Source organism: Lichenostomus cassidix, chromosome 3 (genome assembly GCF_008360975.1).
Source record: "Lichenostomus cassidix isolate B80296 chromosome 3, HeHo_3.0, whole genome shotgun sequence".
Lineage (NCBI taxonomy): Eukaryota > Metazoa > Chordata > Aves > Passeriformes > Meliphagidae > Lichenostomus > Lichenostomus cassidix.
This window is the reverse complement of record NC_139483.1, coordinates 30,120,695-30,134,715: the sequence shown is the minus strand read 5'-3', so window position 1 is coordinate 30,134,715 and position 14,021 is coordinate 30,120,695. Positions and strand designations below refer to the sequence as shown.

Here is a 14,021-nt window from a genome sequence, read left to right as displayed (position 1 = left end):
AGGTGCGGTACAGAGCTTCACCCCGCTAAGCTGGAGAGCCGGCAGTGTGGAGCAGTCACTCGCAAATCCATTCCTAGAGGAAAGTTGCTTCCTCTTTTCCCTCCAGCCTCGGTTTCCGTGTGCACCCAACCCTTTCCTCAGAACAATGGTAGAAGGAGCACGCCCATCCCGGCGGAATCTCTCCATCCCTGGGAGCTGGGAGAGGAGGACAGCAGACAGAACGTCACCAGCAGCCCCAATCAATCCCTTCCCAGTGTCTGTAAACTGCAACTGCTCCTTTAATTCCCCCTCCCATTGCCCTCCGAAACTCCACCTTCCGCGGGGCTGTACCGAGCCGGGCTGGGCTGGGCCGGGCCGAGCCGAAGCGGGCAGGGCGGTGGCGGCAGCAGCTTCCGTAAGTCCATCCCCCCCATCCTCACCCTTACCCGACCCCCAGCATGAGGTTAAGGACCGGGGGAGAGCCCGCCGGCGGGCGGGCCGGGCGGTGGGTCCGTCCATCTCCTCCTCCCCGGCTGCTTCCTCTGTTTTCCAAGCTTATCCAGGCTTGCCTATCCCTCCTATCTCCTTTCTGTCCGCGGGGATTTTAGCATTAGGTAACGCATCCGCAGAGACCCAGACGCTTCCCAGTCGGGGCGGCGAGTAAACTGCATACCGCAGCCTCCCGGGATGCGCTGCCGATCCCCAAAGCCAAGTCCGCATCCCGTCAAAAGGATGCGGAAACATAAAGGGGAGCTTGTGGGAAGGGAGAATCTTTGTCATCCGGAGGGCTGGAAAGGGCCTGAGAGCTGCTTGAGCACTGTGAGATGCTATGGGCGGCTGTGGCGCCTTGCCCCGAGCTGAGTATGCGGCAGGATACCGTGTGTCAGAGCTGGTTTTGAGGAAGGGAACTCCCCACTTCCGTTGATCTGCAAGAGCAGCTGGCAAACCAGAGGTCTGCAAAGATTTTTGGCTGGGCTTCAACAGTGATGCTGTCCCAGGGTTTTGCAGTATGCGCTATAGTGCACAAGGTGTCAGGGACCCTGCAGGAACCAGAGTGTTTTTTTGGTCCCACCTGGGAGGGATCAAAGATGCCTCCAGTACTGGAAAGCATCATACTGTAGCCGGATGTTACCTGCAGTGGAAAAGTGCCCTGAGGGCTTGGCTTGTCTCATCACACACCTTCCTCCTCCGTGGGGGACCTGAAGTGTCTGTGAGCATCAGTCTGGGGAGGTGTCAGCAGCTGACCCCATTGCTTTAAAGACCCACGTGGTTCCTCTCCCATTCTGGGGTCTGAAATGCTTTTCCTCGCTCTGCGCTTGCGTGACCTCCGTCTGCCACCGAGCACAGCCTTCCCGAGTATTTTGAGCCACAGAGCTAAGAATAACTCGTATGGTGCCCGTGTCTGCAGCCAGCTACTTATGTCCGCAGCCATGTCCAGTGCCGGTAGGTAGGGTGGGAAAGGGTGCAGGGAACCTGGTAGGGGCTACGAGTAGGGGAAGTTCCCTGGCCATTGGCAGGCTGTGGTGTGAGTGCCGGGGAGGTGGGAACTGGAGGCAGTGTGGACAACTGTACTTGGGATTCTTCCTCCCTCAGGCCCCCTGTGTTCTGGGCAGTGTCTGGGACTGGAGGAGCCATCCCGCCAGCTCTGCAGGCAACGAGTGTCTCGCCACCGGGAGAGACTGCCAGGGTGCTGGCTGCAGGGCAGGAGTTGTGGGAGGAGCTCCGTAGATTTGGGACCATCTTAGAGGAGAGAAGGGCTGACGCTGCCCTGGAGAAGGATGGTGGGTTTAGAGTATCCCAGAGCGGGCGGAGTGATGAGGAAGAGTAGATTGTTCTTCTGAAAAGCTTCTGGCGAGGACAGCCGCATGGGTTAGCAGCCAGGTTTATGCCCTGTGCGTTTGCCAAGGGCTTGCAACCTTTTCGCTGTTGCTTGACTTCTCTTTAGCTAGCACAACGCTTCAGGACAAGGAAAGCTGCCTCTTTGGAGCCAGGCTGTACCCAGGGTGCTGGGGAGGCAGCAGGCCAGCACTGGTATTTGAGTTTGCTGCTCTGAGTGGGTTGCTGGCTTCTGGCTTATTTACCCAAGGACTACTCTGCTTTCTCACATGGAGAAACCTCTGAAGTATTCAGCACCAGCCCTGCCAAGCAGGAGCCGAGATGGCCGGGGAGTGGGGCAGGGTGAGCCGCAGATGCCAGTGGGCTGATGGTGGTGGCACCTGCCCCATGGCCCTGCTGCAGGTGACACTGCTTGCATGGAGGCTTGGAGCAGATGGCCCCAGAGGCTCCTTCCAGCCTGGGCAGTGCGGCGTGAGCGCTGGCTGTTGCCACGGTGTCTGGACAGGCCTAAGGGCAGCTGGACGCCGGGAGGGGAGCTGGGACTTGCCCACCGCAGCGGGCGCGTTGGGGCAGGGCTGCGGGGTCAGACACGCCTGGCAGCTGTGTCATGGCTGGTTCGAAGCTCCTGGCCGTGAGCTGCTGGTCGAATCCCCGGGAGGATGGCCGGAGTGGTGCGACTCTGCGGTGTCTGTCCTGCCGCGCTCTCCTGGTGTCGGGGTGCCCCGCTGCACTCCGTAATCCCTTCCCGGTGTGTCCAAGCAGGCTGCTCCACTGGCTGTCGACAAGCCTTGAGTCATCCTCCCTGTGTGTGTGTGCGTGGGGAAGGGCCGTCCCGCCTCTTCCTTCCCTGTCCTCCTCGGGCCCCATAGATAGACCTATCTGCGCCCCGCTGGGCTCCTCCCTACCCGGCCCTATTGACTCAGTGCTCAGGCAGCCGGGGCGGCTTTCGGGGAAGAGGGAAAAGGAGAGGGAGAGGCCCCGGGGGTGGGAGAAGCTGCAGGCGGCCGCTGACGCCCTCCCGGCTGAGGAGGAGCCGGGACGAGGGAAGAACCCGGAAAGCTCCGCCGGGAGGAGAAGCTGACGGGGCTGGGAAGCGTCTGAAATTCCTCCGGGCTCAGCCTTTTGGCGCAGCAGGGACGGGACAGGACCCATGACCTAGGTGCTGGGGGGATGCCATCTCCCAGCCAGACCTCAGTGCTGCTCTGTCGGTGTCCCCCAAAGACAACAGGGCTGCCATGGCCAGGCTGAAGGACAGGGCTCAGAACGGGACTGATCCTGGGGATGGGGTCTGGGAGGTTCTCCTGGTGCATGTGCACACCCTGGGTGCTCTGTGTGTCGCTGGGCTCACTGCCCCAGGGCAGTGCTGATGGAGCAGATCCCTGCTGGGAGGCTGGTGGGGAATTGGGGATTCAGCCTCCAAGCCTGGTGGCACTGTGTGATGGCTGATATCCCCAAGGGAGTGCAAGGTAGCGGCCCTGCCTAGCCTGGCCACGCCTGTTGTGTTGCAGGGAGCACGGAAGGTAGCGGCGCTGGTGCCCAGCTATGATGCCCTTTGGCGGGATGGCTGCTCGTGTAGAGAGAGACCGCCTGAGAGCCGAGGGGCTCGGCCAGCACAACAACGCCATCAAGTACCTCAACCAGGACTATGAGGCCCTCAAGCAGCAGTGCATTGAGAGTGGCAGCCTCTTCAGGGATCCCCAGTTCCCAGCTGGCCCCTCTGCCCTTGGATTCAAGGAGCTGGGGCCACACTCCAGCAAGACACGGGGAGTGGAGTGGAAACGTCCGTCGGTAAGTGCTGGGCTTGCTTCTTCTCAGGCTGGGCTGGCATCCCTACCCTGCATGTCTGCACTGATGTGGTGTGCTGAGCTGCAGACTGGCTCTGGCTGGAACCCCTTGGTGCTTGAAGTCCCTGGAGTGCTGCAGAGCCACTTTCTCAAGGGCCTAGAACCACTCCCCATGAGTGTCTGCTCAGAAAAGTATTGTGTCTAGCAAGCCCTGCTTCCTGTTTGCAGCAGCCTGTGGGCTTCAAAACAGGTGGCTTGTGTTGTTGCTTCTAGGTGTCATGGCATGGATGTGTCACCCTCAGTGACTGGGGTTTTTTAGGGTGTATATTCCCTGGTGCCATGAGAGCAAGGGGAATGTCATTAGTCTATCCAACTGGTCCTCCCATGGCTCTAGCAGAAGATCTTGCCTTGCCTCACTGTGATAGCCTTGGGATTGCAGTCAGGCAGCCTTCTCTAGCAGAGGGCGGGTGGGCTACATCTTGCAGGGACTATATACCATTTCTCTCAAGTCTGAGCTGCAGTGGATGCCAGCCCTGCTAAAGCCCCGGCCCTGCCAAGATCCAGCATCAGCATGTGATTCTCTCCTTCTGCAGGAATTAGTGGATGATCCTCAGTTCATCGTTGGTGGTGCTACCCGGACAGACATCTGCCAGGGGGCTCTGGGTGAGTGTGGAAGCTTTGTCCCTGGGCCTTGGTTCAGACAGTGGTGACTGGGCAGGGTTGGGTGGCATATCCTGTGCCTCCTGATGGCTCTAGGTTAAGACTCCACAAAAATGTGCTGATGTGTGCACAGCTTGACCATACTGAGATCAGGAGAGATTCTGGGTGCATCCATGCCTGACACATACCGATGGCAATGCCAGGAGCAGCTTCAAAGAGATCCCTGCTTTGGTAAGTGGTGAGGGATTTATTACTGGATGAGATGACAGTAATAAACTGAGGAGACGATATGGTGGTTGTGACAAAGTGCTTGCAAAGAAGCAATGTGGTAAGGCAGAAGGGAACCAACAGGCATACAAAGTGATAATTTGTCATTTCTCCGTGGGTGTCTCCCAAGGCAAAGGCACTGAGACAAGGAGAGAAGTGTTAATGGGCTGGGTAGGCTGGCATAGTTGAACCACAAGTGGAATTTTTTGGTTGTCAGAAGCAGATCTTGGTACCAGAGAGAGTGCTGTCCTGACTGGGAGCAAGTAGGGCACTTCATTGGGAGTTTGTATACCTTAGCATATAGAGCATGCAGGTTTCAGGCCTGACTACATTTAATATATACAGTAATTAGGACAAACCTGAGGTGGCAACTGGAGTGCATAACAGCCCAAAGCACTGTGCTAGTGTTCAGTTGGTCATTAAAAACTCTGAAATGGCATTTTGTCAAACCACAGCCCAGTTACAGGTTATCCAGGCTCAAGGCTAAGGTGTGAAAGGCTTCAAAGGCAAAAGAGAAAAGGGAATTTAGGCAAAGAGTTTAAAGCACCGTGCTGGCCTGGAGCAGCACTTTGTGGTTAAGATCACTTGGAAGGAGAAGTGTGGTAGTGTTGCTTGCAATTTGAGAAGCTGGGGCAACAGCATTAAACTTCTTGCTTGATAAAATGGCTTTTTACATGCAAAGTAAAACTGCTGCAGAATTTGCTGTCTGAGATACGGACGGCAGTCATATGAATGAGTTCCGGGAGAGTCTAGATAAATGCCTGCAGGAGGGAGCTGTTGGTGCTGTGTATGGTGGTCTGGACACAGGCTGCAGGTGAGGGAGGATCGTTCCGTGCTGCCTTGAGCTAATACTTCTCTCTGCGGGCAGGCTGAGCAAGCCTGGTTCCCTGAGTTCTGCTTGCTGGACCTTCTGTGGTTTTTCCATGGACGTTTTGAGCTGAGGAGCCCCAAACATTTGCAAGGAGAGCACACCGTGGGCTCCTAAACATCCATCACCTACCATCCCAGCTAGGGAGGTGATGGGTACTCATACCAGCTTCCGCTCCTTCCGCAGGTGACTGCTGGCTGCTGGCTGCCATCGGCTCCCTCACGCTCAATGAGGAGCTCCTGCACCGCGTGGTGCCCCACGGACAGAGCTTCCAGGACGACTATGCTGGCATCTTTCACTTCCAGGTGGGCTGGGAGCTCCTGGCTGTCCACAGCTGGTGGGCTGCAGTGGAAGCAACGGTGGTGGGTTGAGGCCATCCCTCTGAGTTAGGGATGAGCAAGCCTTGTGATGCTCTGAGCTCACCCCACTCTCTCCTCACCCTCTCCTCACAGATCTGGCAGTTCGGTGAGTGGGTGGACGTGGTGGTGGATGACCTGCTGCCCACCAAGGATGGGGAACTCCTGTTTGTCCACTCGGCGGAGTGCACCGAGTTCTGGAGCGCTCTGCTGGAGAAGGCCTATGCCAAGTGGGTACCCCCGCGGTGGGCATGTGGGTGGGTAGGGGACAGGGCACCTCACTGGGCGGGGTGGAGGGAAGGGAGTCTCTTCTGTCGCTGGCCCTGCTTGTGCTGGGTGGCTGGGCCAGTAGCACTGTGCTACCTCCTTGCCTCCTCACACGCTCCTCAGGCTGAACGGCTGCTACGAGTCACTCTCGGGGGGCAGCACCACCGAGGGCTTCGAGGACTTCACCGGCGGCGTGGCAGAGATGTACGACCTGAAGCGGCCGCCGCGCAACATGGCGCACATCATCCGCAAGGCGCTGGAGAGGGGATCCCTGCTGGGCTGCTCCATCGATGTGAGTGCTGGGCCGGGATGGGCCAGGGCTCTGCCGCAGTGCTGGCCAAAGTGCGGCCTCACAGCCCAAGGCTGGATCAGCAGTCCAGCTGGGACATCGGGCAGGAGGTTACTTCTTTGCCCTCTTACCACAGCGCTTTCCCAGAGCCAGTGTGGCAGCCCTGCGGCACAACACGTGGGGTTGCTGCCTAGTTGCTGTGAATGGGCTCCTTTGGATAGAGTGGAATTGTCCATCTCAAGTGCAGGACGGGGGACTGCCTATAACTCTGGCCATGTCTTCCTTCAGTGCATTACCTGGAGCAGGACTTTTAAATTCTTAAGTTCTTAAATTCTTTTAAATTCTGGGTGGTTCCCTGATGGATCTTCAGGGTCCTCTGCTAGGGAAACTGTCTTTAAATTGTCCACAACCAGCAGCTTTTGAGAGCGGGGAGCTGCTGCCTGCTACTTTTCTTGGCTGGAGCAGTGCAAAGAAAGGAGAATTCTCCACACAGTGGAGGGAACACATAGGGATAGGACTACATTAATTTAGTCCTATTGACTTGAGCATTACACGTTCTCCTCAGATCACAAGCGCCTTTGATATGGAAGCAGTGACCTTCAAGAAGCTGGTGAAGGGCCATGCCTATTCTGTCACAGCCTTCAGAGATGTGAGTCACCTAGATTAGACTTTATTAGCAATAACAGCCTGGCCAATAACAGTGGCATGGACTCAACCTCCTGTGTCTGGTGTCTGGCAGGTGAACTACCGGGGTCAGCAGGAACAACTCATCCGCATCAGGAACCCCTGGGGTCAGGTGGAGTGGACTGGAGCCTGGAGTGATGGGTGAGCAGGACAGAAGGGATGCCAGTCTCTCTCTGGCAGGCCAGCGAGCGCTGTGCACACAGCAGCCAAGCACAGGGCACTGCTGAGGGGAAGCTCACAGCATGCAGTGCCCTTTGCTTCAGAAAGGGGGGAAGTTGAGGGTCAGCTCTGAAGTGCTTTCAGTTCCCCTTCAAGAGTCCCTAGCTAATTGTCTCTCTCCTGCTATTCCAGCTCCTCTGAGTGGAACAACATTGACCCTGATGAGAGGGAAGAGCTGCAGCTGAAGATGGAGGATGGAGAGTTCTGGTGAGTGCTGGAGCAAAGTACTGCTCTATTTCAGCAGCCAGTCTAGGAAGGAGCAGTGGAGCTGGGGAGAGATCCTGTGGTCATGCTTCACCTGAAGCACATGACCTGCCTTTATGAGCTGGCTTTCCAGCACTGGAGAGCTTGTCAGTGTTTTCTCATCTGATCTAGTTAATAATTTTCCTGAAGGAATTTCAGCCAAACTAAATGCAAAATAAACATCTAGGAAGAGTAAACATCCCTTCTTTCCCAAACCCAGCACTGAGCTTTAAATAAGCTATAACCATTCAGGGTAAAAGATTTTACTGTCACTTAATTCTCCTAAAACGCTAGCTGGATCCAGTGCTGCTTGTGGTCTCCTCCCTCCCCACAGCAGTGCCCTGGTCTCAGCCCCTACCTGCCTCCCATAGGATGTCGTTCCGGGACTTCATGAGGGAGTTCTCCAGGCTGGAGATCTGCAACCTGACACCCGATGCCCTCACCAAGGACGAGCTCAGCCGATGGCACACACAGGTGTTTGAGGGCACGTGGCGCCGGGGCAGCACTGCCGGGGGCTGCAGGAATCACCCAGGTACCTCTGGCCTCCACATCTGTGCTCTTGGCAACTTGATGAAGCCAGGTATCTCATCCACACATCCCCTTCTTCCCAGCCACGTTTTGGATCAACCCCCAGTTTAAGATCAAGTTGCTGGAAGAAGATGATGACCCTGGGGACGATGAGGTGGCCTGCAGCTTCCTGGTGGCTCTGATGCAGAAGCACCGGCGGCGGGAGCGGCGCGTGGGAGGTGACATGCACACCATCGGCTTTGCTGTCTATGAGGTAACCCTGCCCACTCCAAGGCTTCTTCCTTGGGACAGTCTCAGCCCTGCCAGTCCTGCCTCAACCCCTGTCCTCAAGGAAGCCTTTTCCACCTGCTTTGGCCAGTCTGTGGGCTAGCGTTCCCCATCCTGTGCTCCCTGCAGCTGTAAGGGATGGGGCAGGTACTGGGATTCTGATTTTTCGCCCTTTTCCCTCCTATCTGCAGGTTCCTGAGGAGGTACGTCCTGAGCTGCTGGAGCCTACCCCGTCTTGGACAGGAACACAAGACTGGGCAGGAATGGGTTGATGCATCTAGTGGTGTGGGAGGTCCCACAGCGCTGGCCATGGCTAGAGTGCTCGTGGGTGCTGGGCACCTCCATGTGGGAGGGAGGGAGGGATGGCTCCTACTGGATGGGCAGGGCAGGCCTGTCCTACCTGATGGGGCTGGTGTTGGTCCCACCACTCCTGCGGGTGCTTCCCATTGTAGTTCTGTGATCCACAAGTGCATTCCTTCCCCCAGGCCCAGGGCACCCAGCATGTGCACTTGAAGAAGGACTTCTTCCTGCGGAACCAGTCCCGGGCACGGTCTGAGACCTTCATCAACTTGCGGGAGGTGAGCAACCAGATCCGGCTGCCCCCCGGCGAGTACATCGTTGTGCCCTCCACCTTCGAACCGCACAAGGAGGCCGACTTCGTCCTGCGGGTCTTCACCGAGAAGCAGTCGGACACGCAGTGAGTCCCTGCCTGGGGCAGCACCCTGTGTCTGGGAGCAGTGGGATGTTCCACACTGCAGGCAGCCTGCTGTCTGGGGACCCTGCTCATCACTTCGTTTTCCCCTTTCTACCCCAGGGAGCTGGATGAGGAGATCTCAGCAGATCTGGCAGATGAGGTAGGAGCTGCCACTTTGGATCGGCTGGTGTTGAGGCTCAGGGGCTTGGAAAGGGGAGCTGCAGGCAGGAGGTGGCTGCCTGCAGGAGGAATGTCACTGTGGATAGACAGGGACTAGCAGGGTTGGGGTGATGGGGGTGTGGGAATTAACAAAGATGAGAAGAACAAAGAAGAGCTTCCTTTCAAGTTGGCATTTACTGAGCCTAGGAGGCAGGGCAGAGCCTGGGTTTGACCACTAACCTCTTCTTTCTGATTTTCATCACCTCAGGAGGAAATAACTGAGGATGACATAGAGGACAGCTTCAAGAACATGTTCCAGCAGCTGGCAGGGGAGGTGGGTACAGCTACACCAAGCTCTGAAAGGCCCCCTGGGGAGGGGACAGGACAGGACCCCTGGCCATGGGAGTTCAGCCCAGCTCACACTCGTTCAGTCCCATCCTGTAGACAAGTCCATCTTTGCTGTGGGTCAGCCCAGGTGCCCCCAGGGATGGTGTGACAGGGGCAGATTTGGGGAAGAGCATCCAGCTATGACCAAAACTCTTCTGGGTGTGCAAGAAATATAATGGCATCCTCATGTTTTGTGACTAAGGCAGAGATGTTTAGGCAGGAGGGGGACAATGGCCACAAGTGGGGTGGAGAGCAGGCAAGGGGTGATGTTAACTGTGCTTCTGCTCCAGGACATGGAAATCAGTGTCTTTGAGCTTCGGACTATTTTGAACAGAGTCATCTCTAGACGTAAGCACTGCTCCTCCCACCCCTCACTCCCTGCGGCTCAGATGAGATGAGCAGGTTGGGTTTTGATGCCTTTACTCAACCACCTCCTTTCTTCTTAGACAAAGATCTGAAAACTGATGGGTTCAGCCTGGACTCCTGCCGAAACATGGTCAACCTGATGGATGTATCCTCTTGGTGCTGCGGGCCAGGGCCAGCTTTCCTGGTGCTCAGCCTTCCAGAAACAAGACTTCTCTGTTGGAGCTGGGGCTTGGCTCTCCAGCAGTGCCAAAGCTGTTCAATGGGAGGAGGAAAGGAAGGGGTCTATATGGCTTCAGGACCACCTGCCCTACACCCTTTGGCTTTAGCAGCAGGTTTTTTGGAAAGGGCCGTCACTTCCCTGGATTGCTTGGGCCCTGGCTCTGCCACCAAAAGCCCAGCACAGTCCCACTCCGTGCCTTCTACTTTCACCTCCAGGAGGAAGTTCCTGTGCTTCACTTCCCATGGGCTCCCCAGCCTGATGTGCTGTTGTGCCACCCAGCCTTTGAGGCACTCCTGGAAGGGAATGAGGACTGTTCGGCTTCTTTCCCTCAAACCATCCTGTCCAGCTGTTTTGGATGGGAGGTGTCAAGTGACAGGAGCCATGGCCTGTGTCCTGCTTGCTGAGGGGTCAGGCAAGCAGCACCTCTGAGCCCTTCTCCAGCCTGGCCCTACAACATCCCTTTTTGCTGCAGGCCAGCCCAGCTTTGCTCCAAGGATAATACAGCAATATACTTCCTGCAGCAGCAGCACAGCTGTTCCAATGGAGTGGCAGGGCAGCTCGTTCAAGCATTGCCCTTTCCTTGCTGGGTTGCAGGCTCTTATCTTGCTGATGCTGCAGGACAGAGGGGAAGGTGGGGGGAAGATTGGGCAGGCCAAGTGTGTCCAGGCTTTTCTTGCCTCAGGTGGCTGGGATCTGGTAGCTTTGCCTTTGCACCACCCCCTGTCATGGCTGCTTTGACCTCCTTGACCCTCTGCTCCCCAGAAAGATGGCAGTGCCCGCCTTGGGCTGGTGGAGTTCCAGATCCTGTGGAACAAGATCCGGAGCTGGCTGGTGAGGAGGAGAGGGCACATGATACACAGCACAGGGGTAGCACCCCTCCTGGGGCAGCAAGGAGACGGGACAGCCAGGCTGGAGGCCACAGGAGAGCCTGCCCTTCATGTCCTCTGTGGTGTTTTTGCAGACGATCTTCCGCCAGCACGACCTGGACAAGTCAGGCACCATGAGCTCCTATGAGATGCGCATGGCTCTAGAGTCAGCCGGTAGGTCTGGAGAAGGATGGGACTGGGCTGGAGGCTGGGGAGGGAGCTCCTGCTATCAGAGGCCTGTCCCAAATAGCAGAGGAGTGTAACCAGACTATATTGTGTGCTTTAAGCCAACCTGTTGTAGTGAATGTGGCCCATGTATGCACCAGGCTCTCTCCATGCCAGCTGTGCCAAGTGCTGGAGCCTCAGAGTTAGGGATGCCTGCAGGGTGGTCCCAGCCTCTGTCTTCCTCTGACCTGCAGAATCCTATCCTGGCAAAGCAGAGGCCTGGGGTAGATCAGTGAGCTATCTAGTCATATATGGCTGAAGGGAGAGCATCCTTTCTTCCTGTTGAGGCTGGATATGGTGCCCTTCCTTCAGTGGGTTGGTGGACACTTTGTATGGATGCATGGACTTCCACAAATTCACCCTGCTCTCCTGCCTCCCTGGGGGGCTGATTGCTCTCTGCCTTGCAGGTTTCAAGCTGAACAACAAGCTGCATCAGGTGGTGGTGGCCCGCTATGCAGACGATGCCATGGGCGTGGACTTTGACAACTTTGTCTGCTGCCTCGTGAAGCTGGAGGCCATGTTCAGTGAGTGATGGCCCTGGGGCAGGGAGTGCAGGAACAGAGAGATGTGTCGCTTACCTTGCTGTTTTGTCCCTGCAGGGTTCTTCCGCAGCATGGACCCTGACGGCACTGGCACTGCTGTGATGAACCTTGCTGAGGTGAGAGCTCAGCCCAGTGGAAGGTGGGGTGGGAAACGAGGGGACAAGGCATTAGGATGAATGGGGCACGTGGGGTGGGTGGTAGAAAGCCCTCCAGGCCCCTGGGAAAGAACCCATAAAATATCAAGATGAGAAAACAGGATTTGGGAAAGAGCATCCAGATCTTGCTGCAGACTCTGTATTTCTTGGACGACATGCCAAAAATGCACCAGTCCCTGCTCATCCCTTCTCCCTCTCCTTCCCAGTGGCTGCTGCTGACGATGTGTGGCTAGGAGTTGTGACAGATCTGCTGCAGCTGGGACACCCCAATGGGCCAGGCCCACTCCAAGTGCCTCCCCTTGGATCCGTGGATACAGGATACTCTTCCCCCCTTATTCCATCCCACGCTGAGCCACCAGCCCTGCCTCCCAGCAAGCCTCACACCATCTTCTCCAGTGGACCAGGGGTCAAGGCAGGCAGGGGATTCCCTTCTCCTTTTCTGGGCTGGGCTTCTTTCCACTCCCCCTTCCTCCCACTCACCCCAGAACAGGAGGGGGTGAGCAGCATGGGGTACCCGTGAATCCCTGCACAGTGGCAGGCTGGGGGCCAGCTGTGGAAAAGGGAGAGGCAGCTGCTGGGCATGAGGGGGAGGACACTCACATTGCTTGCTCTAGTGCTGCCCTATCCCTTCTGGCACACATTGCCTGTCTCTGCATCCACACCTGGAAGCATCAGCAGGTATTGCCTTGCTCAGGCAGCAGGTTCCCAAAGGAGCCAGAGTGACCTTTTGGGAGGAGGAATGGCCATACTCAATTTCTTGAAGCCCTTGCACTATACTTATCACCACTAAGCGCGACCAAAGCATGGAGCCCCCTGGCTCTTTCTGCGTGGCCTTTAACACATCCCTCCCACCTCCATGCCCCTGCCTATGCCCACCACTGGGTCAAGCCCCACAACTCAAGCACTGAATGTTTCGGGGCTCCCCCGTCATGTGAACACATGTGACCCTGTAGTGCAGCAGCTGAAGCTCCTCTTTTCTGTGTGGGCACAGCAATGCCATCTCTGTCACAGCAGCTTGGCCTCCCCTCCCATCCCCGGGAGCTCCTGAGACATCTGCTGCCCTTGGTCATGGCCCACAGTAGGGCCGGGTGGTATAGCACCCAAGAGGCAATGCCTTCCTCCAGGGAGCAGGGGGTGGTGGTTTAGGGGGGTCTTCAGCACACAGTTGGGTATTTTTCTCCCAACCCCTCATCCTCTCACACTGTTACACTCTCCTCTCAGCTTGGGCTCCTTTGCCCAGTATGGATGGACTCCAGTGCCAATGTATTTTCACTCCTCTGTGCTACTCCATTCCCCTGACCTTCTGGGGTAATGGGGTGGCTCCAGCCTGGCAGTGGTGAGGGTCTGTCTCCTGCCCTCAGAGGCAGGCAGGCAGTTAGCTTCCCCCAGACCCCTGTTGTCGCTGGAGGGATGCACCTGCAGCAATAACCACTGCTGCCTGCCCGGCAGCTCTGCTTCCTCACCCCGCTCACTGTGCTCTCCAGGAATAAACAGACCTGTTAACCGTGTGCTCCGGGCAGTGACTCGGGGGTGTGCCCTTCCTCTGCTCACCGTGGTCTGGGGGGATGATATGCAGAACCAAGGCCAGGTCATGGGGCACAGGTGGAGCACCACCAGGTGCAGGTCTTGCTGTGGGGCTGGAGACATCCACATCCCCTAGGATTTTTCAAAACTCGCCTCTTCCCTTGCACGGGTGTCTTAACACTGACACGTGGGGCAGCACTATGTAAGAGTGAGGCAAGGAAGCCCTGCTCTTAAAGAGCAGGGCAGGCTGGGGAGGGGAAAGAGGATCCACTTGGATAGGATGGAGTTAACTATGGCGCTAGTGGAAGTGGTGAGCAGCCTGGAAATTTGGACCATGGAGGGGGAGCGAAAGAAGTGTATTTCTTCCCTGGGTTGAGCCTCTGGGAAGTTACTGTTTTCTCCTGCTTCCTTTGAGGCCATGCCAGTTATAGCTAGAAGCAAAAGGCTTCCACAGAAATGATAATGGAGTGCTGGATGATAGGGCTTTTCATAGTGTGGCTCAGAGCAGGACCTGCTGCCAGTGCATCCTGCCCCTTGCTAATGCCCCAGAAGGACATGGGATGGCCCAGGAATGCTCAGCATTTTGAAGAGTGACCTTGCTTGCCTTATCCATCCCAGCATCTCAATACCCCTTAC

At 56.7% G+C, this 14,021-nt stretch overlaps 1 protein-coding gene across 3 annotated transcripts; it reads left to right on the top strand.

Moving 5' to 3' along the window:
- Positions 1–239: 239 nt before the first annotated feature.
- Positions 240–13,369, top strand: CAPN11 (calpain 11). 3 transcript variants are annotated; one of them, XM_085055114.1, is made up of 22 exons: positions 240–394; positions 3,324–3,603; positions 4,193–4,262; positions 5,581–5,699; positions 5,847–5,980; positions 6,141–6,309; positions 6,872–6,955; positions 7,046–7,131; positions 7,342–7,416; positions 7,824–7,984; positions 8,064–8,233; positions 8,439–8,450; positions 8,733–8,944; positions 9,062–9,101; positions 9,369–9,434; positions 9,778–9,835; positions 9,934–9,998; positions 10,836–10,904; positions 11,035–11,113; positions 11,572–11,688; positions 11,764–11,822; positions 12,068–13,369. In XM_085055114.1, the coding sequence occupies exons 2-22, from the start codon at positions 3,358–3,360 to the stop codon at positions 12,092–12,094; spliced, it is 2,118 nt and encodes a 705-aa protein (XP_084911240.1). In that variant the 5' UTR covers positions 240–394; positions 3,324–3,357; the 3' UTR covers positions 12,095–13,369. The 3 variants fall into 3 exon arrangements, with proteins under 3 accessions (XP_084911240.1, XP_084911241.1, XP_084911242.1); XM_085055115.1 differs by lacking the exon at positions 240–394 and adding an exon at positions 1,286–1,422; XM_085055116.1 differs by lacking the exon at positions 240–394 and adding an exon at positions 2,804–2,974.
- The last annotated feature ends 652 nt before the right edge of the window (positions 13,370–14,021 follow it).

Bases quoted from the DNA above. Each gene is read 5' to 3' on its own strand.
- CAPN11 (XM_085055114.1), top strand. From the start codon at position 3,358: ATGATGCCCTTTGGCGGGATGGCTGCTCGTGTAGAGAGAGACCGCCTG. The intron at 4,263-5,580 runs GTGAGTGTGGAA...CTCCTTCCGCAG, and splicing joins CATCTGCCAGGGGGCTCTGG to GTGACTGCTGGCTGCTGGCT. The intron at 7,417-7,823 runs GTGAGTGCTGGA...TGCCTCCCATAG, and splicing joins ATGGAGGATGGAGAGTTCTG to GATGTCGTTCCGGGACTTCA.